Below are 27,018 nucleotides of genomic sequence, written 5' to 3' on the forward strand. Positions count from 1 at the left end.
GGATGCCAGACAGGTTAAAGTGGCTAGTGATAAATTTTTACATACATTTTTACATAATTCACATTATTAAAGTGGCTGAAGTTGAGTCAGTATGTTGGCAGCAGCCACTAAATGTTAGTGGTGGCTGTTTAACAGTCTGATGGCCTTGAGATAGAAGCTGTTTTTCAGTCTCTCGGTCCCTGCTTTATTTGAATGGTCAATATGTTTTTGTACGACTCCAGTTCTAAAGTCGCCCAGAGAATGCGGATTGTGTTTTCGACTCCTATGAGATGCAAAGGTACCATATACATTTGTTCTAAATCCGCACTTGTCACACACAGAGGACAGTTTAATGTTTCTTTAGATAAAATATCGGCAAATCGGCGCCCAAAAATACCGATTTCCGATTGTTATGAAAACTTGAAATCGGCCCTAATTAATCGGCCATTCCGATTAATCGGTCGAACTCTAGTTCAGTTCCACTGTCATGTTTGCTGACGATGCATTTTTTGTAAAGCTAGGTAGGTAATATGTTACATAGCTATTTCGGTTAATATAATCTTACACAAAAATGACTGCTAACTTACTAGCTAGTAGCATGCCCACCACTAGCTAACTATACAGACATCACGGCCGTTAACTAGCTAGCTTATCAATGTGCAAATATAATATGCTCTGGCAATATAGCTAGCTAAATGCTTTTCATACTTGAAGAATATTATCTAACTCTACCTTATCTTTTCCACAAATATTTTTGAAATTTAGTCGAAAGTATGTGTCGAGAGAGCCAAACTACATTCCAAGTTATAATTTGGTCCTTTCCTGCCGCATGGCCATTCCAGAGGAGAAAGATCAAGACAAAGTCAGTTGAAATGTTCCAAGCACAATTGACATTCGGAACTAGATTTAGCTTGTCAGTCCAACATAATAATGATACTTTGAATATCAAAAATATTAAGTAGTTGTTGGTTGTTACTTAGAAATATTTGTATTATATTCTAAAATGTAAGTAAAACCTATTATTTTAAGTAAAAATCATTGATTTTATTTTGCAATATTTACTAAGCCCGTGGGTCATTTTTTAAGGGTGTAGGCATAAGTAAGTCATAATGCCAGAGAAGCCGCTGTTTGGAGGATATTGGCACAGGTGTTTGTCGAGGGCCGGCAAACATTTACATTTACATTTAAGTCATTTAGCAGACGCTCTTATCCAGAGCGACTTACAAATTGGTGCATTCACCTTATGACATCCGAACCATGCCAATATATCCTCTGATTCAGAGGGGGTTGGGTTAAATGAGGAAGACACATTGAAGTTGAATGCATTCAGTTGTTCAACTGACTAGGTATCCCTCTTTCCCTTTCCAAACATTGGCTTCGAGGGCATTATCACTTTTATACAACGGTTTACCAACATATTCATTAAAATTGTTGTTTTGATGAATTTATTCATACTGTTTCATCCTTCCACAAGATATAGTCCCATCACAAATCTAGGGTTGCTAGAGACGCGACCCAGTCGTTCAGTCTTTTTGTTCTGTATCTATCGACGCGACCCAGTCGTTCAGTCTTTTTGTTCTGAGTCTATGGACGTGACCCAGTCGCTCGTTCTAGATGTTCCATTGAAATACTGGCTGGCAACGTTCTTATCTCTTGCTTGCTAGCTAGCCAACTACGGCTAACTTACAGTCACGTCAAAAAGTGCAGCCAGAATAACAGCGAAGTAGCTGTTTTCTAGTTGGATTTATTTGGATAAATCCATAACAATGAGCTAATGATGCACGGTTTTGCCTGGCAGAGAAAATGTGCTCTCTTGTCAGAACAATCCAAAAGCAAATCTAGAGTCGGCTTTCTATTTCGCAACAAAGCCTCCTTCACTCACGCCGCCAAACTTACCCTAGTAAAACTGACTATCCTACCGATCCTCGACTTCGGCGATGTCATCTACAAAATAGCTTCCAATACTCTACTCAGCAAACTGGATGCAGTTTATCACAGTGCCATCCGTTTTGTTACTAAAGCACCTTATACGACCCACCACTGCGACCTGTATGCCCTAGTCGGCTGGCCCTCGCTACATGTTCGTCGCCAGACCCACTGGCTCCAGGTCATCTACAAGGCTATGCTAGGTAAAGTGCCGCCTTATCTCAGTTCACTGGTCACGGTGGCTACACCCGCCCGAAGCACGCGCTCCAGCTGGTGTATCTCACTGATCATCCCTAAAGCCAAAACCTCATTTGGACGCCTTTCCTTCCAGTTCTCTGCTGCCTGCGACTGGAACGAATTGCAAAAATCTCTGAAGTTGGAGACTTTTATCTCCCTCAACAACTTTAAACATCTGTTATCCGAGCAGCTAACTGATCGCTGCAGCTGTACATAGTCCATCGGTATATAGCCCACCCAATTTACCTACCTCACCGCCCATACTGCTTTTATTTATTTACTTTTCTGCTCTTTTGCACACCAGTATCTCTACTTGCACATGATCATCTGATGATTTATCACTCCAGTGTTAATCTGCTAAATTGTAATTATTCGATTTATTGCCTACCTCCTCATGCCTTTTGCACACATTGTATATAGATTCTCTTTTTTTTACCATGTTATTGACTTGTTTATTGTTTACTCCATGTGTAACTCTGTGTTGTTGTCTGTTCACACTGCTATGCTTTATCTTGGCCAGGTCGCAGTTGCAAATGAGAACTTGTTCTCAACTAGCCTACCTGGTTAAATAAAGGTGAAATAAAAAAATAAAAAAACAATGTTCAGACAAAAGAAAGACAATTCATGACATTCATTTGAGCTGATTTTAATAAATGAAACCATATATTCACTTTGTTAAAAATCAAATCAAATTTTCTTAGTCACATGCACCGAATACAACAGGTGTAGACCTTACAAATGCTTACTTACAACCCCCTAACCAACAATGCAGTTTAAAAAATATGAATAAGAAATAAAAGTAACTAGTAGTTAAAGAGCAGCAGTAAAATAACAATAGCGAGAATGTATACAGGGTGTACCGGTACAGAGTCAATGTGCGGGGGCACCGGTTAGTCAATGTAATTGAGGTAATATGTACATGTAGGTAGAGTTATTAAAGTGACTATGCATAGATAATAACAGAGAGTAGCAGCGGTGTAAAAGAGGGGGTAGGGTGGGCAATGCAAATAGTCTGGGTAGCCATTTGATTAGATGTTCAGGAGTCTTATGACTTGGGGGTAGAAGCTGTTAAGAAGCCTCTTGGACCTAGACTTGGACGCTCCGGTACCGCTTGCCGTGTGGTAGCAGAGAGTACAGTCTATGACTAGGGTGGCTGGAGTCTTTGACAATTTTTAGGGCCTTCCTCTGACTCCGCCTGGTATAGAGGTCCTGGGTGGCAGGAAGCTTGGCCCCAGTGATGTACTGGGCCACACACACTACCCTCTGTAGTGCCTTGCGGTCATAGGCTGAGCAGTTGCCATACCAGGCACTGATGCAACCAGTCAGGATGCTCTTGATGGTGCAGCTGTATAACTTTTTGAAGATCTGAGGACCCATGCCAAATCTTTTGAGTCTCCTGAGGAGGAATAGGTTTTGTCGTGCACTCTTCACGACTGTCTTTGTGTGCTTGGACCATGCTTGGACCATTCTTACCAAGTTGGCATAGCAGTCAGACGTCCTTTGTCCTCATCTTGTCGTGTCCCGTGTATATATATATTTACATTTTTCTTCGCATATCTTTTATATATTTTCTTTTCCAAAAACTCAACTTCAAAACACTCTCCTGCAAGCCGCCTTACCAATTAAAAAAAAGAAGTATTATTTACCTCAAATCTGAAATCCACAATAGAAGCTAGCCAGAAGCTAACTAGAAGCTAGCCAGAAGCTAACCAGAAACTACCCATGAGCCTACTAGAAGCTAGCCAGAAGCTAACCAGTTTACTGGCTAACGTTAGTATTCAGCTAACCACGGTTTGTGGTCATCAGCTATCCTTTAGCTCAAAAAGCTATCGCCAGTTTTGTACAACGCGACTCAGACCAGAGCATACCGGACTTATTTTCTCTCCATATCCCCGGATTTCAACCGCAAACTCATGACATTTACACCTGGATCTCGCAGCTAGCTAGCTGCTATCCGTGTGACTATTGGCTTACATCGATCCCGGAGCAAACAACAATTATTCCGGAGCTAGCCAGCTGAAGAGTATCCGGACACGTTTTACTGCCGATGCGGAGCCCCACCGGGCCTTCACGACTAGACTACCGACGTTATCTGCCCGAGGGAGTTATTCAACTGGCCCCTCCATCGCGACGTTACCTGAACGCCCATCTGCGGCCCGCTAATCGTTAGTTGTCTTATCGGCTGCTATCTGAATAGGTCTATCAGACAATTTTTCTTGGGTCACTATAACTATATCTATTTTGCCAATTGGATTGATCCCCTCTACCACACGGAACCCCACTAATCTACCGACGGAAACGCACGAGGTGGCTAAAAACAGACCTCCATCCTCTGCTAGCTTGCTACCGATGGCCCGGCTAGCTGTCTGAATCGCCGTTACCCCAACCAACCTCACTACTCACTGGACACTTATGATCACTCGACTAAGCATGCCTCTCCTTAATGTCAATATGCCTTGTCCATTGCTGGTCTGGTTAGTGTTTATTAGCTTATTTCACTGTAGAGCCTCTAGCCCTGCTCATTATAATACCTTATCCAACCTTTCAGTTCTACCACCCACACCTGGTTTCAATGATGTTTCGAGAGACAATATCTCTCTCATCATCACTCAATACCTAGCTTTACCTCCACTGTATTCACATCCTACCATACCTTTGTCTGTACATTATACCTTGAAGCTATTTTATCGCCCCCAGAAACCTCCTTTTACTCTCTGTTCCGGACGTTTTAGATGACCAATTCTCATAGTTTTTAGCCAAACCCTTATCCTACTCCTCCTCTGTTCCTCTGGTGATGTAGAGGTGAATCCAGGCCCTGCAGTGCCTAGCTCCACTCCTATTCCCCAGGCGCTCTCTTTTGATGACTCCTGTAACCGTAATAGCCTTGGTTTCATGCATGTTAACATTAGAAGCCTCCTCCCTAAGTTTGTTTTATTCACTGCTTTAGCACACTCTGCCAACCCGGATGTCCTAGCCGTGTCTGAATCCTGGCTTAGGAAGACCACCAAAAACTTTGAAATCTCCATCCCTAACTACAACATTTTCAGACAAGATAGAACGGCCAAAGGGGGCGGTGTTGCAATCTACTGCAAAGATAGCCTGCAGAGTTCTGTCCTACTATTCAGGTCTGTACCCAAACAATTTGAACTTCTACTTTTAAAAATCCACCTCTAAAAACAAGTCTCTCACCGTTGCCGCCTGCTATAGACCACGCTCTGCCCCCAGCTGTGCTCTGGACACCATATGTGAACTGATCGCCCCCCCATCTATCTTCAGAGCTCGTGCTGCTAGGCGACCTAAACTGGAACATGCTTAACACCCCAGCCATTCTACAATCTAAGCTTGATGCCCTCAATCTCACACAAATTATCAATGAACCTACCAGGTACCACCCCAAAGCCGTAAACATGGGCACCCTCATAGATATCATCCTAACCAACTTGCCCTCTAAATACACCTCTGCTGTTTTCAACCAAGATCTCAGCGATCACTGCCTCATTGCCTGCATCCGTAATGGGTCAGCGGTCAAACGACCTCCACTCATCACTGTCAAACGCTCCCTGAAACACTTCAGCGAGCAGGCCTTTCTAATCGACCTGGCCGGGGTATCCTGGAATGATATTGATCTCATCCCGTCAGTAGAGGATGCCTGGTTATTTTTTTAAATTCCTTCCTCACCATCTTAAGCATGCCCCATTCAAGAAATGTAGAACCAGGAACAGATATAGCCCTTGGTTCTCTCCAGACCTGACTGCCCTTAACCAACACATAAACATCCTATGGCAATCTGCATTAGCATCGAACAGCGCCCGTGATATGCAACTTTTCAGGGAAGCTAGAAACCAATATACACAGGCAGTTAGAAAAGCCAAGGCTAGCTTTTTCAAGCAGAAATTTGCTTCCTGCAACACAAACTCAAAAAAGTTCTGCGAGACTGTAAAGTCCATGGAGAATAAGAACACCTCCTCACAGCTGCCCACTGCACTGAGGATAGGAAACACTTTCACCACCGATAAATCCAGTATAATTGAGAATTTCAATAAGCATTTTTCTACGGCGGCCATGCTTTCCACCTTGCTACCCCTACCCCGGTCAACAGCACTGCACCCCCCACAGCAACTCGCCCAAGCCTTCCCCATTTTTCCTTCTCCCAAATCCAGTCAGCTGATGTTCTGAAAGAGCGGCAAAATCTGGACCCCTACAAATCAGCCAGGCTAGACAATCTGGACCCTTTCTTTCTAAAATGATCTGCCGAAATTGTTGCAACCCCTATTACTAGCCTGTTCAACCTCTCTTTCGTGTCGTCTGAGATTCCCAAAGATTGGAAAGCAGCTGCGATCATCCCCCTCTTCAAAGGGGGGGACACTCTTGACCCAAACTGCTACAGACCTATATCTATCCTACCCTGCCTTTCTAAGGTTTTCGAAAGCCAAGTCAACAAACAGATTACCGACCATTTCGAATCCCACCATACCTTCTCCGCTATGCAATCTAGTTTCAGAGCTGGTCATGGGTGCACCTCAGCCACGCTCAAGGTCCTAAACGATATCTTAACCGCCATCGATAAGAAACAATACTGTGCAGCCGTATTCATTGACCTGGCCATTACCACCTTTGATGGCCTGTCAAGAAGTCCAGGATCCAGTTACAGAGGGAGGTGTTTAGTCCCAGGGTCCTTAGCTTATTAATGAGCTTTGAGGGCAGTATGGTGTTAAACTCTGAGCTGTAGTCAATGAATAGTATTCTTACATAGGTGTTCCTTTTGTCCAGGTGGGAAAGGGCAGTGCGGAGTGCAATAGAGATTGCATCATCTGTGGATCTGTTAGGGCGGTGTGCAAATTGTAGTGGGTCTAGGGTTTCTGGGATAATGGTGTTGGTGTTGGTGTGAGCCATGACCAGCCTTTCAAAGCACTTCATGGCTACAGACATGAGTGCTACGGGTCGGTAGTCATTTAGGCAGGTTACCTTAGTGTTCTTGGCAACAGGGACTATGGTGGTCTGCTTAAAACCTGTTGGTATTACAGACCCGGACAGGGAGAGGTTGAACATGTCAGTGAAAACATTTACCAGTTGGTCAGCGCATGCTCGCAGTACACGTCCTGGTAATCCGTCTGGCCCTACGGCCTTGTGAATGTTAACCTGTTTAAAGGTCTTACTCACATTGGCTGTGGAGAGCGTGATCACACAGTCGTCTGGAACAGCTGGTGCGCTCATGCATGTTTCAGTGTTATTTGCCTCGAAGCGAGCATATAAGTAGTTTAGCTCGTCTGGTGGGCTCGTGTCACTGGGCAGCTCTCGGCTGTGCTTCCCTTTGTAGTCTGTAATAGTTTGCAAGCCCTGCCCCATTCGACGAGCGTCGGAGCCGGTGTAGTACGATTCGATCTTAGTCCTGCATTGACACTTTGCCTGTTGGATGGTTCGCCAGAGGGCATAGCGGGATTTCTTATAAGCTTCCGGGTTAGAGTCCCGCTCCTTGAATTGGCAGCTCTAGCCTTTAGCTCAGTGCGGATGTTGCCTGTAATCCATGGCTTCTGGTTATCCACCACAGCTGAGATAGCTCAAATCAAATCAAAATCAAATTTTATTTGTCGCTTGCGCTGAATACAACAGGTGTAGACCTTGGTGAAATGCTTACTTACAAGCCCTTAGCCATCAATTCAGTTGATTTCACAACAAAGTATCAATTTAGCCAGTCAAATAAAAAAAGTTTTGTATGTGGCTATGACAACCAGCTCAATTTGCTGTCTGTCTCATTCAGACACATTCACTTTATATTGGACGGTGGAGATCGTAATTCATTATTGAAAAGGTCAGAGAGACAGACAGCAAGGTTTATACAATTATCTGCTGTTGAAAACCAAATGTTAGTCCAAAAGAAATGGGAGATACAGTCTAGATGCTTTTTAAAGTGGAGATCTAGTTTATAACTTTTCTGGCAGGGTTGATGAGACAGTGGATTGCGCAGTCAGATGGAACAGAGTAAATAGGCATTTCAGCGTCATAGATTTAGTTGGTGGTAACTTGTGAAATAGACACCGGCTGGAATACGGTTTTAACCAATCAGCATTCAGGATTAGACCCACCCGTTGTATAAGGATCAATAATGCTGTGTCGGTATACATGTGTGTATGTATGTGGGTTTGTGCTGTCAGTATGCGTGTGCGTGTGCGCGCGCGCGTGTGTGTGTGTGTGTGTGTGTGTGTGTGTGTGTGTGTGTGTGTGTGTGTGTGTGTGTGTGTGTGTGTGTGTGTGTGTGTGTGTGTACACAGTGCATTTGGAAATTATTCAGACCCTTTCCCTTTTTCCACATTTTGCTATGTTACAGCCTTATTCTAAAATTGATTAAATAAATGTTTTTCCACATCAATCTACACACAATACCTCATAATGACAAAGCGAAAACAGGGTTAATTTTTTTGTGTGCAAATTTATTTAAAAAACATAACAGAAATACCTTATTTACGTAAGTATTCAGCCTTTGGTATGAGACTCGAAATTGAGCTCAGGTGCGTCCTGTTTTGTAACGGCTGTCGAAGTCGTTCTCCTCCTCAGACGAGGAGGAGCATGGATCGGATCAACACGCAGAGTGGAAAGTAGTCATTATTTAATGAACGTAAAACTGAACACTTACACATACAAAAACAACAAATGTGACCAAACCGAAAACAGTCCCGTGTGGCACGAACACAGACACGAGATAAAAGAAAAAGGAAAAACAGGTCAGGAACGTGACATAACCCCCCCCTTAAGGTGCGAACTCCAGGCGCACCAGCATAAAGTCTAGGGGAGGGTCTGGGTGGGCGTCTGTCCACGGTGGCGGCGCTGGTCGTGGTCCCCACCCCACCATAGTCAAACCCCGCTTCCTTGGCCTCCTCCCAATGACATTTACATAATTTTACATTTAAGTCATTTAGCAGACGCTCTTATCCAGAGCGACTTACAAATTGGTGCATTCACCTCATGACATCCAGTGGAACAGCCACTTTACAATAGTGCATCTAAATCTTTTAAGGGGGGGGGGATCAGAAGGATTGCTTTATCCTATCCTAGGTATTCCTTAAAGAGGTGGGGTTTCAGGTGTCTCCGGAAGGTGGTGATTGACTCCGCTGTCCTGGCGTCGTGAGGGAGTTTGTTCCACCATTGGGGTGCCAGAGCAGCGAAAAGTTTTGACTGGGCTGAGCGGGAACTGTACTTCCTCAGTGGTAGGGAGGCGAGCAGGCCAGAGGTGGATGAACGCAGTGCCCTTGTTTGGGTGTAGGGCCTGATCAGAGCCTGAAGGTACTGAGGTGCCGTTCCCCTCACAGCTCCGTAGGCAAGCACCATGGTCTTGTAGCGGATGCGAGCTTCAACTGGAAGCCAGTGGAGAGAGCGGAGGAGCGTGGTGACGTGAGAGAACTTGGGAAGGTTGAACACCAGACGGGCTGCGGCGTTCTGGATGAGTTGTAGGGGTTTAATGGCACAGGCAGGGAGCCCAGCCAACAGCGAGTTGCAGTAATCCAGACGGGAGATGACAAGTGCCTGGATTAGGACCTGCGCCGCTTCCTGTGTGAGGCAGGATCGTACTCTGCGGATGTTGTAGAGCATGAACCTACAGGAACGGGCCACCGCCTTGATGTTAGTTGAGAACGACAGGGTGTTGTCCAGGATCACGCCAAGGTTCTTAGCGCTCTGGGAGGAGGACACAATGGAGTTGTCAACCGTGATGGCGAGATCATGGAACGGGCAGTCCTTCCCCGGGAGGAAGAGCAGCTCCGTCTTGCCGAGCTTCAGCTTGAGGTGGTGATCCGTCATCCACACTGATATGTCTGCCAGACATGCAGAGATGCGATTCGCCACCTGGTCATCAGAAGGGGGAAAGGAGAAGATTAACTGTGTGTCGTCTGCATAGCAATGATAGGAGAGACCATGTGAGGTTATGACAGAGCCAAGTGACTTGGTGTATAGCGAGAATAGGAGAGGGCCTAGAACAGAGTCCTGGGGGACACCAGTGGTGAGAGCACGTGGTGAGGAGACAGATTCTCGCCACGCCACCTGGTAGGAGCGACCTGTCAGGTAGGACGCAATCCAAGCGTGGGCCGCGCCGGAGATGCGCAACTCGGAGAGGGTGGAGAGGAGGATCTGCTGGTTCACAGTATCGAAGGCAGCCGATAGGTCTAGAAGGATGAGAGCAGAGGAGAGAGAGTTAGCTTTAGCAGTGCGGAGCGCCTCCGTGATACAGAGAAGAGCAGTCTCAGTTGAATGACTAGTCTTGAAACCTGACTGATTTGGATCAAGAAGGTCATTCTGAGAGAGATAGCAGGAGAGCTGGCCAAGGACGGCATGTTCAAGAGTTTTGGAGAGAAAAGAAAGAAGGGATACTGGTCTGTAGTTGTTGACATCGGAGGGATCGAGTGTAGGTTTTTTCAGAAGGGGTGCAACTCTCGCTCTCTTGAAGACGGAAGGGACGTAGCCAGCGGTCAAGGATGAGTTGATGAGCGAGGTGAGGTAAGGGAGAAGGTCTCCGGAAATGGTCTGGAGAAGAGAGGAGGGGATAGGGTCAAGCGGGCAGGTTGTTGGGCGGCCGGCCGTCACAAGACGCGAGATTTCATCTGGAGAGAGAGGGGAGAAAGAGGTCAGAGCACAGGGTAGGGCAGTGTGAGCAGAACCAGCGGTGTCGTTTGACTTAGCAAACGAGGATCGGATGTCGTCGACCTTCTTTTCAAAATGGTTGACGAAGTCATCTGCAGAGAGGGAGGGGGGGGGGGGGGGGGAGATGATTCAGGAGGGAGGAGAAGGTGGCAAAGAGCTTTCTAGGGTTAGAGGCAGATGCTTGGAATTTAGAGTGGTAGAAAGTGGCTTTAGCAGCAGAGACAGAAGAGGAAAATGTAGAGAGGAGGGAGTGAAAGGATGCCAGGTCCGCAGGGAGGCGAGTTTTCCTCCATTTCCGCTCGGCTGCCCGGAGCCCTGTTCTGTGAGCTCGCAATGAGTCGTCGAGCCACGGAGCGGGAGGGGAGGACCGAGCCGGCCTGGAGGATAGGGGACATAGAGAGTCAAAGGATGCAGAAAGGGAGGAGAGGAGGGTTGAGGAGGCAGAATCAGGAGATAGGTTGGAGAAGGTTTGAGCAGAGGGAAGAGATGATAGGATGGAAGAGGAGAGAGTAGCGGGGGAAAGAGAGCGAAGGTTGGGACGGCGTGATACCATCCGAGTAGGGGCAGTGTGGGAAGTGTTGGATGAGAGCGAGAGGGAAAAGGATACAAGGTAGTGGTCGGAGACTTGGAGGGGAGTTGCAATGAGGTTAGTGGAAGAACAGCATCTAGTAAAGATGAGGTCAAGCGTATTGCCTGCCTTGTGAGTAGGGGGGGAAGGTGAGAGGGTGAGGTCAAAAGAGGAGAGGAGTGGAAAGAAGGAGGCAGAGAGGAATGAGTCAAAGGTAGACGTGGGGAGGTTAAAGTCACCCAGAACTGTGAGAGGTGAGCCGTCCTCAGGAAAGGAGCTTATCAAGGCATCAAGCTCATTGATGAACTCTCCGAGGGAACCTGGAGGGCGATAAATGATAAGGATGTTAAGCTTGAAAGGGCTGGTAACTGTGACAGCATGGAATTCAAAGGAGGCGATAGACAGATGGGTAAAGGGAGAAAGAGAGAATGACCACTTGGGAGAGATGAGGATCCCGGTGCCACCACCCCGCTGACCAGAAGCTCTCGGGGTGTGCGAGAACACGTGGGCAGACGAAGAGAGAGCAGTAGGAGTAGCAGTGTTATCTGTGGTGATCCATGTTTCCGTCAGTGCCAAGAAGTCGAGGGACTGGAGGGAAGCATAGGCTGAGATGAACTCTGCCTTGTTGGCCGCAGATCGGCAGTTCCAGAGGCTACCGGAGACCTGGAACTCCACGTGGGTCGTGCGCGCTGGGACCACCAGGTTAGGGTGGCCGCGGCCACGCGGTGTGAAGCGTTTGTATGGTCTGTGCAGAGAGGAGAGAACAGGGATAGACAGACACATAGTTGACAGGCTACAGAAGAGGCTACGCTAATGCAAAGGAGATTGGAATGACAAGTGGACTACACGTCTCGAATGTTCAGAAAGTTAAGCTTACGTTGCAAAAATCTTATTGACTAAAATGATTAAAATGATACAGTACTGCTGAAGTAGGCTAGCTAGCAGTGGCTGCGTTGTTGACTTTGTTTGAAAGTGTAGCTGGCTAGGTAACCTCGATTGCTGGCTAGGTAACCTCGGTAACTGGCCAGATAATTAGTCTAAACTACACAATTGTCTTAGATACAAGGACAGCAAAGACAACTATGTAGCTAGCTAACACTAGCTAGCTAACACTACACTAATCAAATCGTTCCGTTGTAATGTAATAGTTTCTACAGTGCTGCTATTCGGTAGAAGTTGGCTAGCTAGCAGTGTTAGCAGTGTTGACTAGCAGTATTGACTAGGTAGGAGAACGGCAGCGCGGCGGACGAAAATAGCTGGCTAGCTAACCGATAATTACTCTAGACTCCACAGTTATCTTAGATACAAAGACAGCAAAGACAACTATGTAGCTAGCTAACACTACACTAATGAAGTCGTTCCGTTGTTCCGTTGAATGTAATAGTTTCTACAGTGCTGCTATTCGGTGGCTAGCTGGCTAGCTAGCAGTGTTGATTACGTTACGTTACGTTAAAAGGACGAAAATAGCTGGCTAGCTAACCTAGAAAATCGCTCTAAACTACACAATTATCTTTGATACAAAGACGGCTATGTAGCTAGCTAAGATCAAACAAATCAAACCGTTGTACTGTAATGAAATGAAATGAAATGTGATACTACCTGTGGAGCGAAGCAGAATGCGACCGGGTTGTTGAATGCGGAAGACGACCCTCCATATAACCCCCATTAGATTAAGGGGCAGCACCGGAATGAGGGGCAACACCGGAATGAGGGGCAACACCGGAATGAGGGGCAGCACCGGACTGAGGGGCAACACCGGACTGAGGGGCAACACCGGACTGAGGGGCAGCACCGGACTGAGGGGCGGATCCTGGCTAGCTGGCTCTGGCGGATCCTGGCTGGCTGGCTCTGGCTGGTCCTGGCTGGACAGCTCTGGCTGGTCCTGGCTGGACGGCTCTGGCTGGTCCTGGCTGGACGGCTCTGGCGGCTCGGGACAGACGGACAGCTCTGACGGCTCGGGACAGACGGACAGCTCTGACGGTGCTGTGCAGGCAGGCAGCTCAGACAGCGCTGGGCAGGTAGACAGTTCAGACAGCGCTGGGCAGGCAGACAGCTCAGACACTGGCTGCGCTGGAGAGGAGGAAGGCTCTGACAGCGCTGGACAGGTGGGAGCAGCTGGAGAGAGAACCCGGAGAGACAGCCTGGTGCGGGGGGCTGCCACCGGAGGACTGGTACGTGGAGGTGGCACCGGGTATACCGGACCGTGAAGGAGGACAGGCGCTCTTGAGCACCGAGCCTCCCCAACCCTACCAGGTTGAATGGTCCCGTAGCCCTGCCAGTGCGGCGAGGTGGAATAGCCCGCACAGGGCTATGCTGGCGAACCGGGGACACCGTGCGCTTTACCGCATAACACGGTGTCTGACCAGTACGACGCCCTCTCACTCCACGGTAAGCACGGGGAGTTGGCTCAGGTAACCTACCCGGCTTTGCCACACTCCGCGTGGTCGTCCCCCCCCCCCCCAATACATTTTTGGGTCTGACTCTCGGGCTCCCAACCGCGTCGCCGCGCTGCCTCCTCATACCAGCGCCTCTCTGCCTTCGCTGCCTCCAACTCCGCCTTGGGACGGCGATATTCCCCTGGCTGAGCCCAGGGTCCTTTGCCGTCCAGGATCTCCTCCCAAGTCCACGAGTCCTGTGTCCTCGGTCTCTGCTGCTGTCTGTTCCCACTCTGCTTGATCCTGTTTTGGTGGGTGTTTCTGTAACGGCTGTCGAAGTCGTTCTCCTCCTCAGACGAGGAGGAGCATGGATCGGACCAACACGCAGAGTGGAAAGTAGTCATTATTTAATGAACGTAAAACTGAACACTTACACATACAAAAACAACAAACGTGACCAAACCGAAAACAGTCCCGTGTGGCACGAACACAGACACGAGATACAAGAAAAAGGAAAAACAGGTCAGGAACGTGACATGTTTTCATTGATCATCCTTGAGCTGTTTCTACAACTTGACTGGAGTCCACCTTTGGTAAATTCAATTGATTGGACATGATTTGGAAAGGCACACACCTGTCTATATAAGGTCCCACAGTTGACAGTGTATGTCAGAGCAAAACCCAAGCCATGAGGTCGATGAATTGTCCGTAGAGCTCTGAGACATGATGTCGAGGCACAGATCTGGGCAAGGGTACCAAAACAATTCTGCAGCATTGTAAGTCCCCAAGAACACAGTGGCCTCCATCATTCTTAAATGGAAGAAGTTTGGAACCACCAACACTCCTAGAGCTTGCCGCCTGTCCAAACTGAGAAATCGGTTTGAGAAGTGCCTTGGTCACAGAGGTGACCAAGAACCCGATGGTCACTCTGACAGAGCTCCAGTGCTCCTCTCTGGAGATGAGAGAACCTTCCAGAAGGATAACCATCTCTGCAGCACTCCACCAATCAGGCCTTTATGATAGAGTGGCCAGACGGAAGCCACTCCTCAGTAAAAAGGCACATGACAGCCCACTTGGAGTTTGACAAAAGGCACGTAAAGGACTCTCAGATCATGAGAAACAAGATTCTCTGGTCTGAGGAAACCAAGATTGAACTCTTTGGCCTGAATGCCAAGCGTCACGTCTGGAGGAAACCTGGCACCATCCTTACGGTGAAGCATGGTGGTGCCAGCATCATGCTGTGAGGATGTTTTTCAGAGGAAAGGACTGGGAGACTAGTCAGGATCGAGGGAAAGATGAATGGAGCAACGTACAGAGAGATCCTTGATGAAAACCTGCTCCAGAGCGCTCAGGACAATTTTTAAACCCAGTTTTTGCTTTATCATTATGGGGTATTGTGTGTAGATTGATGAAGTCTTTGGCAATTTTTCGGGCCTTACTCTAACACTGCCTGATATAGATATCCTGGATGCCAGGGAGGTCGGCCCTAGTGATATACTGTTCGCTCCGCCCTCTGTAGCGCTTGGAGGTCAAAGGTGGTGAATTTGCAATACCAGTCAAGAGGCTCTCGACGGTGCAGCTGTATAGCTTTTTGAGGATCCAAGGGCCCATGACAAATCTTTTCAGCCTCCTGAGGGGGAAGAGGAGGTGTCATGCCTTTTCCTCGACTTTGTGTCTGTGTGTGTGAATCATGTTACGTCCTTATTGATGCGGACGCCAAGGAACTTGAAGCTCTCGATCTGCTCCACTACAGCCCCGTCGATGTGGATGAGGATGTGTTTTCCCCTGACGTTGAGGGAGAGGTTTTTGTCATGGCACCACACTGTCAAGTCTCTGACCTCCTCCCTGTAGGTTGTCTCATCGCCGTCGGCAATCGGGCCTACAGGCCTACCACGTCTTACTGTAAACCCTTTCATCAAACCCAGTTTCAACGCTCCAACCTGTTGGAGGCAGAGAGGGAGGTGGAAGAGTAGGGAAGAAGGGAGGTGGAAGGGTAAGGAGGGAGGCAGGTGGGAGGGTAGGGAGGGAGGGAGGGTAGTGGAAAGGAAATGAAAGGGTAGGGAGTAGGCCTGGGCGGTATACCTTGTACCGTATGCCGGGATATTTGGAAATAGCCACAGGATGGTTTTTCAATAGCATCAATACCATTGAAACTATTTATTTTAAGTTTTTTAATAAATTATAATATTTGAAGCTACTTTTTAGGTAAATACCTGCAATTAACTTGTGCAATATGTTAGGAGATGAAGAAGATCGTGTTCTTCATTTCACGTCACATAATTTTTTCTTATGAAGCTAACAATAGTCCCCAGTCACGTGGTGTTTGTTTACAAGCACAAAATTATGAGAGACCGGAGCCTTGTGAGTCACATGCTGTTGTGCAGCACACGTCAGGTGATCTACACTGAGTGTACAATATATTAAGCACACCTGCTCTTTCCACATACCAGGTGAATCCATGTGAAAGCTATGATCCCTTATTGATGTCACTTGTTAAATCGACTTCAATTAGTGTAGATGAAGGTGAGGAGATAGGTAAAAAAATATTTCTTAAGCCCTGAGACATGGATTGTGTATTTTGTGCCATTCAAGGTGTTCCTAACCTTTTGGTATTCTCAGTGTAGTTGTAGTATGGAATTCACAACTAAGTGTTTATAATAACTATTAAGTGAACTGACTAAAATGTCCTAAATGCTTTGCTTTGCAGTTGTGCATTTGGTTTGCTAATTTAGTAGCTAGTTAGCTAAGTGGGTTAGCATCTTCCAAAATCAAGCTTCGCTTGGTAACAGCTTCTAATATTGTGGGTAGAATTTTTTAAATTGTTTAACCTTTATTTAACTAAGCAAGTCAGTTAAAAATTAATTCTTATTTCTGATGACGGCCTACCAAAAGGCCTCCTGCAGGGACGGGGCTGGGATTTAAAAAAAGATATATAGGACATAACACACATCATCACAAGAGACACCACAACACTACATGAAGAGAGACCTAAGACAACAACATAGCATGGCAGCAACACAACATGGCAGCAGCACATGGTAGCAGCACAAAACATGGTGCAAACGTTATTGGGCTTAGACAACAGCATAAAGGCAAGAAGGTAGAGACAGCACTACATCACGCGAATCAGCCACACCTGTCAGTAAGTGTGTCCATGATTGAGTCTTCGAATGAAGAGATGGAGATAAAACTGTCCAGTATTTCTTTTTTTTCTGGGGGGTTCTTTTTACCCCTTTAATGTTTTGTGATATCCAATTGGTAGTTACAGTCTTGTCCCATCGCTACAACTCCCGTACGGACTTGGGAGAGGCGAAGGTCGAGAGCCATGCGTCCTCCGAAACACGCCCTCGCCAAACCGCACTCCTTGAAACACTGCTCGCTTAACCCAGAAGCCAGCCGCACCAATGTGTCGGCGGAAACACCGTACAGCTGGCGAAGTTGGCGTGCATGCCCCCGGCCCCCACAAGGAGTCGCCAGAGTGCGATGGGACAAGGATATCCCAGCCGGCCAAGCCCTCCCCTAACCCGGAAGACGCTTGGCCAATTGTGCGCCGCTCATGGGTCTCCCGGTTGTGGCCAGCTGCGACACAGCCCGGATCAAACCCGGATCTGTAGTGACGCCTATAGCACTGCGATTTAGTGCCTTCGGCCACTCCGGAGGCCCCAAAACTGTGGAGTTTGAGTGTTTTTTGCAGCTCATTCCAGTCGCTAGATGCAGCAAAGGTTTCATTACTAAGCAGTCTATGCAATACACCACACACACACACCATTAGATTTGCAGACATTAAAACATCTAACCTCATTTACCCAGACTCCCATTCAACACAGTTTGTATTGTCTCCAGCTCCATCATTCCCTGTCCAGAGTTTTCCCAATGGATATCCGGGGTATCCCATGAGAGCTGAATCCTCCCAGCCCTCTCTAACTGACGACCCACATGGCCACAGCCTCATGGGCCTGGATGACCAGGTAAGATTGACCCCTCACCGCTCCATTGTAGTTTTCACATTGTAGTGACGAACCGAGCTGCACAATAACCGCTGGTTACTCCTCACCTCGCAATGTGTGTAATATCCTCTCTGAGTCCTTGCTAATCTTGCTCCCGCTCTTTATCTTTCTCTTTCTTGCTCTCTTTCTCTCTTCCCATCTCTGCAGGCTCACACCTATATGAATACTGTTACTGTGGATGGGGAACTCTCCAGTCGACACTGTGTACACTCTCTACCTGAGGTGCGGCCCACCTCCTTCAACGAGTCAACCCGAGGAGCCATGCCTGTTGGGGGCCAAGGAGGTGGGAAGGCCAGCATGCACTGCTGCCCACTGGAGGAACAACGCAAGGAACCCCAGGTATTCCTCCAGCCCTCCTCTCAGGAGGTCAAATTCATGCTGGGACCCACCCCTGCACAGCGCCACCTGCTAGAGAGGGAGAGGCATGGGGGCCACAATCCCCATCTCATGCTGCCTGTAGAGGGCACCACAGGCTCAGAGGCAGAGGGGGACGAGCCTCCTCTGCACTTGTGCAACTCCCACTCCTACCACCACCCTCACTATCACCATGTGATGCACCGGCACCCTGGCCACGAGCACCAGGAGGGCTGCCAGGGCAGCCAGCTCACCTATGAGAACATCAACGGCCTGAGAGGGGGGCGCCGGATGAGACTCAGCCCCAGCAGCGTGTCCCAGTCTGTGGGCTCCAGCAGCAGCAGCAGCACCACCGGAGACAGTCACGCACAATCACACCCACACCCTCTCCAACCGCACCCCCACGGCCCATCCTCTCTGCCCCCTCAGGGGTACCCCTGTGAGCGGGGCGTAGGGATGGGCGGAGGTCACCGGCGGACAGCTCTGCTCAACTACGAGAACCTGCCGTCGCTGCCGCCGGTGTGGGAGTACCGCGCCCTGCATAGAGACGAGGAGCAGGACGAAGATGACGAGGAACAGGATGAGGAGGAGTACGAGGAAGAGGAAGAGGACTTTGACGAGTACGAGTTTTCAGAGGGTCCTGGGACGCCCAACGGTTACCACCAGGACGGGCTGGGGAGGGGGGGAATCCACCGTGACGCCCTGCAGAACTATGTCAACACAGAGCAGGTCCAGCCCAGCCGGCTGCGACATGCCTGCCCCACTCACCTCCAGGCCTGCCACCCCCAGTCGGACCGTGGCGGACGAATATTCAGCTTTGATTTCCGTAGGCGGCCGGGAGGAGGGTTTGGTCGGGGAGAGGGCTGTGAACACGGTCATATGACCCCATCGAGGCAACTCAACTATATCCAGGTGGACCTCGATGCAGAGCCGCCATGCCAGGCCCTCGGTGGGGGTGGAGGAGGAGCCCAGTCTCAGCACCAGCCACTACAGCCACAGCACCAGCGCCTGCCACCCCTTAAATGTGGCCCCCAGCAGGCCCCACGGCGCAGTGAGTTCTACGCTGTGATCGACCTGAAGAAGACAGCAGCCATGTCCAACTTGCAGAAAGCCCTCCCCCGGGACGATGGGACGTCGAGAAAGACTCGCCACAACAGCACAGACCTGCCTCTGTAGACGCAGTGAGGAGGAGGAGACAGAGAAAAATGAAGGGAGGGAGAAGAGAGAAACAGGCTTGGTTGGATAGACTGGTATAAGTAACTCAGCAGCACACGGGACCCCTCACTCTCATCCAGCCATCCACCTGTCATTTTCTGTCCTGTTCTGTCCTGACCTGACCAGTTGGATCATATACAGGTACCTAATTAGAAAACTAATTGAAACCTATCCGTACATATTCCACTTGATGGAGCAAGATTGGTTTGAAGTTGCAATATTATTATGGGTCACTTTCTGACTGTGGTGAGATGCTGTCTGAGTTAGCAGCAGAAACCTTGGTCGTGGTTGGCTGGGTTTATGGTTAAAGCCTTTAGCTGCCATTGTTTATGGTCCTCATTCCATTATCATTCAGTGTTGTTGTTTTATTTATTTTACATCCCTGTTTACGAACATGAACTACTATCGAGTACAGGTTTACTAGTCCACATTGTTAAATTGACAGAACATTTCCTGATATGAAAAATAGTTTATTATTCCCTCAATTGTATTCTAATAATGTGCATTCTTCACCTCACAAGCACTTCTTTTGGCCCTGTGACTGATAGAAAGGACAGATGATGATATATATTTATAACTATCTGCCATCAGGAATTAGTACAGATCAGTACAGTTTGCACATAATCCTTTGGAATTGTAAAATCGTACATCCTATCGAGTATTATATTTTGAGTCTAAAAAAGACCTCACAGCAGATTTCTTTTTTTATGTATCAATTTTCTCTCTCCTCAAGATTAAATATAAATCTTTCACGTTGAAATTGTATTTAAAATGGAAATAATAGTTTTCCTTCATATAATGATAGTGTGTTGATAGACATTCAGCATCCTCTACTGCCCCCCTACACACAGATGATTGAATTGACCTCTGACCACATATCATTCCACTTGAATAAGGAATCCATATCTAATTCCTAAACTATGCTTACCTTTGCACTTTTTACCTTCGGGGCCAGACACTGGCCACTGATGTCCCCAAAGTTCAGAATCCCTCTGCTCTGGAGTAACAGTAAGGTTGTGCTCTGACAAACTCCTTAGAGATGGTGATGTCATCACACAGGCCCAAACTATGTATGGATGTTGTTGTTTTTGCAACATTATAGAGACCAATAGCAACTGGAATTTTTCGGAGCAGAATTTGATAATGGCTTGAAGATAATACAAATAACCTCACATAAAAAGTAGGTCTTCTTGTTTACTATTTTAGTAAGTATCAGATTGATAACTGAGGGTCTGAGGGGAATATATCACTATGTGTAATGTTAGCTGTTTATGGAAAGTCTATCAGTGAACATTTGACTGAGGATATTATTTTATTTATTCATTCATCGAAATGTCTATATTGTGATTGTTTTGCAAAAAAATGTGACGACCAGTTTTTCATAATCCAGTCAGTTGGTGATTTGGAGACCAAAGTATCACCAGTCATCAGCACACTGTCTGGGACACCATTGTAATACCATTGTTATGCCTGTAATTAATAACATTACATTCTGAAGAAGACTGTATTAATATATTAAAGTGCCAAATCTTTAGTTACCTGTATGAACATTATGAATCAAATCAATGTTCCATTAGGATTTGTAGAAGAAAACTTGAGGGCTAAGAGGCAAGAAGGAGTTAGCCTACATGTCAAAAACAAAACAAAAGTTGGAGTTCAAGGGCCAGTTTATTAGGTACACCTATCTAGTACCGGGCCTGACCCCCCTTTGCCTCCAGAACAGCCTGAATTCGTCTGGGAATGGAAACGTTGCTCAATTGGTATCAAGGGATTTTGCATGACGCAAAAGGAACCGGGATTTGTGGGATCAGGCGTACATTTATTTATTAATTTATAACTGGGGACGATTCTTCTTGTTTTTTCTCCTTGTTTTTAGCTGATAGGGGTGGAACCCGGTGTGGTCGTCTGCTGCAATGGCTCATTCGTGACAAGGGCCGATGAATTGTGCGTTCCGAGATGCCGTTCTGAACACCAATGTTGTACTGCCCTGTTATTTGCCTGTTTGTGGCCCCGCCTGTTAGCTTGCACCATTCTTGCCATTCTCCTTTAACCTCTCATCAACGAGCTGTTTTCACCCACAGGACTGCCACTGACTATAGATGTTTTTAGTTTTTCGCACCATTCTCGGTAAACTTTAGACACTGTCGTGCATGAAAAGCCCAGGATGACCGTCCGTTTCCATCATATCACGCTGAAAGTTGCTTAGGTCACTCGTTTTGCCCAATTCTAACATTCAATCGAACAGTAACTGGATGCCTGTCTGCCTGCGTTATATAGCAAGCCACAGCCACGTGACTCACTGTCTGTAGGAGCGAACCAGTTCCGTGAACGGGGTGGTGTACCTAATAAACTGGCCTCTGAGTGTATGTATCAAGAGTAGGAGTGCTGATCTAGGATCAGGTCTCCCCTGTCAATGTAATCGTATTAATTGTGATCTAAAACGCAGCATTCCTACTCTGTGACTCTTGATACATATGGCCACAGGATTTAAATTGTTAACCCTGTGTACTCCTCCTCATGAATCTGTCTAGCTGATTCTTAACTGGGCAAGAAAGACACATTTCACCTCATAGGCTAGGTTATACATCGACAGCCATATTGGAGTGAGACAAAGGATTGGTTGGATCTATCCAGTCATCACAACTCCACTGGTTTTATGCTGCTATAAACATATTGAGACAGTATGTAAGCTATTTGTCACAGAAGTTCAGACCGTAAGAAGAGGTCATTCAAGATCAGTGCATATGGGCTACCGGTATGGAAAGAAATTTGTTTTTAATTCAAGGAAGTTGTAATTTCTCATTTCTATTTCTTCTTTCTCCTCATTGGTGTGATAATCATCCTACCAAACCTTGTTTTCATTACGATCTGGCTATCTAATCTGAAGTAAAGTGGCTGAAGGTGCAGCACAGGCCTAGCAACTGTAATCCACATAACTGTATTTCATCTGATGGAAAGAGATATGTAGGTCTACTCTCTGTGGACATTTTTCAGACAGGGATATATCCATTTGTACACATCTTTTCATGATACATTTTAAAGGGTGTTTACATTTCGCAATAATGGTTTAATAGAGTTGTATTGATTGAGATGAGGTTTATTCAGTCCAATGTGTGTGAGGTTTGAGGTGTGTTGTTGATGGATCTGCAGGTCTGTTGTATTTGATCCCTATTTTTATGTGAATCGACATTGTAACTAAGACCTTTGTCTGTCAGGCCCCCTGTTGATAATAATACAACTTTATTGTATACATGCTTACATTAGAATGTGGAAAAATGCATGTTTCTGTTTTCTTGATTGTCTTATATACAGCAGATGTGCGCTTAATTTACACATGACTTAACTGTGCCATAAGGGACTGTTGCCAAGCGTTCTGATAGATGTGTGTGGGTGGCTCTTGAATGTTGAAGCCTTTTAAAGGGCCAGGTTAGGTATCAGGAGGCGTATGGCCAAGATATCTGTGTACTGTATTTGACTGTTGATCTAGGCCCATTCATTAGTCAGTCATTGTTATCAATTTGGTACACAGGAATAGTACCTTAAGATGTGGAAGAGTACCCTATGCTAAAGTCATACTGTATCTTGTTATATCAATGTTGTCACATTGATGTACCTTCAAAATGAGAGAAAAGATTAAGGATTGGCCAGTAGTGCTAAGCGATTAGCCGACATTTCGGGTTTATGTTCAGTTTTTAATTAACGACATAGACTCAATTATTTTAATTCCATTTCGTAAATATTTCTTGCTCTTACCAGAGAAAGATGCCAAAGCGAGAGGTTTCACTGTCGCCAAAATATGTCCAACATAAGCCCAATTCCTTTCTATATATGGCCTTATTTAGAACTTAAGCTTGTCGCCTGCCTTACGGGCTTTTGGACAACGACTCCCATTGTTAGTGCGGAGACTTCATTACGTATTGACCTCTGGCTCAACGTGGGGTTTCTCTTCAGAGATCAAGTATGAGTTGTGGGACGTTGCAGGGAGGGGGTAAATAACTACAATGCCCAGAATCCATTGCGCCTCCAACGGCCTGCTCACATTGGTTCAAGCCTGTGGGACCGGCAGAATGAGAAGGAAGGAAAGACAGAAATTCATAGAACGCGTCACGAACGAGGGAATCGTTGTTTAGGTATCTACCCGACCGAAAATCAATCTAATCGATTGATAGTTGTTATGCATCAGTCTTAAAAGTGTGCCTTATCTACTTTGAAGAACAACTGAAACAGTGATTTAGTCAGACAGCAGCCAGCTAGTTAGGCTGCTAGCCTAAATAGGATGAATCTTTGGGGAGCACAGAGATAGATGGATAGATGGCTGGCTGGCTGGCTGCTAATGTGATAACGATTTGGGATTAAATGATAAATCCTAAAAAATTATAAACTGGGTGGTTTGAGCCCTGAATGCTGATTGGTTGACAGCCGTGGTATACCACGGTTATGACAAAACACTTATTTTTACTGCTCTAATTCCGTTGGTAACAGTTTATAATAGCAATAAGGCACCTTGGGGGTTTGTGATATATGGCCAGTATACCACGGCTAATGTCCAGGCACTCCACGTTGCGTCGCACGTAAGAACAGCCCTTAGCCGTGGTATGTTGGCCATATACCACACCCACTCAGGCCTTATTGCTTAAATATACACTACTGAAATATTTGATTAATGATTACGGATGGTGCATTAAAAAGTGGTAAATAGTAATGGGCAGTCACTACCATCATTTGGGTTTTAATAATGAAATAATAAAGTCATCGTACTAAAAACAAATATGGAATATACTCTACCAAAATATGTTATTTAAAGTTGCACTATGCAGAAATCGCACTGGCATTTCCTGGTTGCTAAAATTCTAATAGTTTGCCTAATTTCAGTTTATGTATAAATCGCTGTGAAATATATTTCCCATAACCAAAAATATTGTATTTTCAGCTGTTTGAAGCTGGAGTACAAAACTGAAAGTAAAAGACGCAAAACTAAACTTAAGAATGATTTGAATAAAAATAGTTAACATAAAACCGATTTACTGCTTCTTAGAATTGTTTTCAATGACAATGACAGATCACAGCTTAATAAGTGATAGTAATAGGCAGTCACTACCATCAATTGTTGTTTTCTGTGTTTTTACAGCATTCAACCCACATTAATGTTTAAAAAAAATAAAAAAACGTGATTATTTTCTCAAACCGAAACCAAACCGACCTCAAAAAGCACTAATCGCTCAGCACTACTGGCCAGTAACACATGACTTATGTTTGAATAAGAAAACACTTAATTAAGGCCCAATATATGGCTAATAAGACATAATAAAGGCCTTTATGAGCTATGTACAGCATATCCACCAGAGGAGGCTGTTGGGAGGAGCTAAAAGATTACGGCTCATTGTAATGACTGGAATGGAATTAATGGAGCGTATCAAACATGGAAACCACATGACTGACTCCGTTCCATTGATTCCATTTCAGCCATTGCAATGAGCCCCTCCTTCTATAGCTCCTTCCACCAGCCTCCTCTGATATACACACATATAAACTACAACTTAGTGGCTAATATGTGTATCTTAAAATAAAGTTTTACCATAATTTAGCTTTTTTCCCTCTTTTCTGTAATTTCATTACAACTGCCTGACAGGCAGATCGCCATCAAGTGGTGTTTCTTGCCACAATGATGGGGATTATTTGAAACTAAGTAATTTTCCTTCCACAGCCCCTCGAAATGCCGCTCTAGGTCCAGAATGCACTTAGTGCCATAATGTTACCAAGGTACTAACAAAGTAGCTCAAAATCTACGAAATGTTATAGTGACTTGGTACTGTATTTTCTTAATGTTTTTTTGTTTGTTTATTTATTTACCATTGAATGCATGTGTGATATCCACTGTTGGGTGACAATGATATTGACAGGAGTTATTTTCATCCAGTCACATGCTAAGCTAACACTCTTCTAGTCCAATAAGACCAGATCAATGGAAACCTGTTGAACCTGTATGTTAATGGTGATAATAATATGTATGTGATGGAATTTGTGCTGATTGGTTGATAGAAATTTGGGGTGGGCCAAACTAATGGACTGTGATGTACACTAATATTGACTGAGTGCCAAATGTCCTTGAGTACGATGACTTTGACCAAAGGTCAGGGACACAACTTGCTGAGACTCACCAGGAACTCACACCAAGACACCCTCTGGTCTTGGTTTTACCTGCGGTATGAATGTAATAAGCAAAGAGAGACTCTGTATAGCTGAAGGGCAACTATGCTTAATGTTTCTATCCTTGCTGAAAACAGAAAAGTGAGTGTTCAAAAGTTTTCTCAATTTAAAAATTTGCTATGCGAGTTTCTTCTTCGTATATATTTGCATTTCTTGTAAGTATGTGTCTCTCGGTATGTACATAATATATATGGGTATGATGCAGTGAAGGTCTTCTCTTGTCTTCATTGGAGCTACTGTAACTAAGCTATTTTTGCTACATCTGTTGAAATGTGGAAAGATGAAACTCATAACATCTCATTATATTTGGGGAATAAAAAATGTCATATACCATCACTCTGAGAGAAGATGACCCATATATTACAGGATGTTATCTGTACCCCTCCTGTTCCTGTCCCAATACAAAACTAAACAGGCATGCCATTTCGTAAATGAAACTATTTTGATGAATGCCATAATGGTGAATACATGCCATTTGGTGAGAGTTATGGTATATAAACCATTGAAGAGTGTGACTTGTACGAAAAATATGTATGTGACTAAATGTAATGTCAAAATTAAAATTAAACTGTAAAGAACATAGTCATCAAAATAATATTTTAATCCAAAGGAGATTTTTTTTTACACTGAATCATTCCATTGGAGGAAATGATCAATAGCTGCCTGTACCTGTTAAAATTGCCCACAGTAAGATTGGAGTATGTACATTTCAATGGAATATTACTTCATAATAATCTTGTTTTACAAAAAACCTGAAATTCAACATTACATACATTTTTAGACTGCTTTTGGCAGGTGAAATATTGTTTACTACCTTACTTTGAGCATGCACTTGGCGTCTGCCTGTGTAACACGTTTTTATAATTTTTTGTACAGAGAGCATGGTCTTGTAAGTACTAGAGATTTTGATCCAGCTGTAAATATGCTTTATATAGTTGTCTTGTTGTGTTGATACGTCTGTCTTGTTTCATGGCTAATGATCCATTGTGTCATAAAGAGGAATCTCACAAATAAAGAAGAGCTTTTATTGTTTTTACTCCGTTTGGTGTAAGCAATATAAGATGCTAGAGGAAAGGTTCCAACTGATCTTAGAATCCATAATGCATGTTTGTAGTGGTAACAGAAGAACCCATCCTGTGTAACAGAAGCTAACATTGTGAATGTTATTGAGCATTGACATCCTATAGGCCAGTGTTCCTGAGGTGACACTAATTTGGTCACTTCTACAGTGCTATTTTGAAGCAGCCCCCCAAGGAGGAAAGATTGTAGAAGTAGCTTACCAGTCCCTGATCAGAGTATATGAGCGGAGTGTGCCCAATTTGACATGGAGCAAGATTCCCAAAGGCTAGATTGTCAGCCTTCTTGCCCGCTCCAATGGCGCTCACTTCAGGAGCTCAGGGCATGCCTGCCCCAGCATTTTTTATTTTACCTTTATTTAACTAGGAAAGTCAGTTAAGGACAAATTCTTATTTCCAATGACGACCTAGGAACAGTGGGTTAACTGCTTTGTTCAGGGGCAGAA

The 27,018-nt window shown here is 45.6% G+C and overlaps 1 protein-coding gene across 1 annotated transcript in view; it reads left to right on the top strand.

Moving 5' to 3' along the window:
• LOC129815304 (fibroblast growth factor receptor substrate 2-like) overlaps nucleotides 1-26,532 on the top strand; it is a 53,131-nt gene extending 26,599 nt beyond the window's left edge. Inside the window, exons 5-6 of the mRNA XM_055868986.1 lie at nucleotides 17,557-17,681; nucleotides 17,868-26,532. Of these exons, the coding sequence (XP_055724961.1) occupies nucleotides 17,557-17,681; nucleotides 17,868-19,250 (1,508 nt within the window). The 3' untranslated portion in view covers nucleotides 19,251-26,532. The remainder of the gene's footprint in view (nucleotides 1-17,556; nucleotides 17,682-17,867) is intronic.
• Nucleotides 26,533-27,018: the final 486 nt, after the last annotated feature.

Source organism: Salvelinus fontinalis, chromosome 18 (assembly GCF_029448725.1).
Source record: "Salvelinus fontinalis isolate EN_2023a chromosome 18, ASM2944872v1, whole genome shotgun sequence".
Taxonomy (NCBI): Eukaryota; Metazoa; Chordata; class Actinopteri; order Salmoniformes; family Salmonidae; genus Salvelinus; species Salvelinus fontinalis.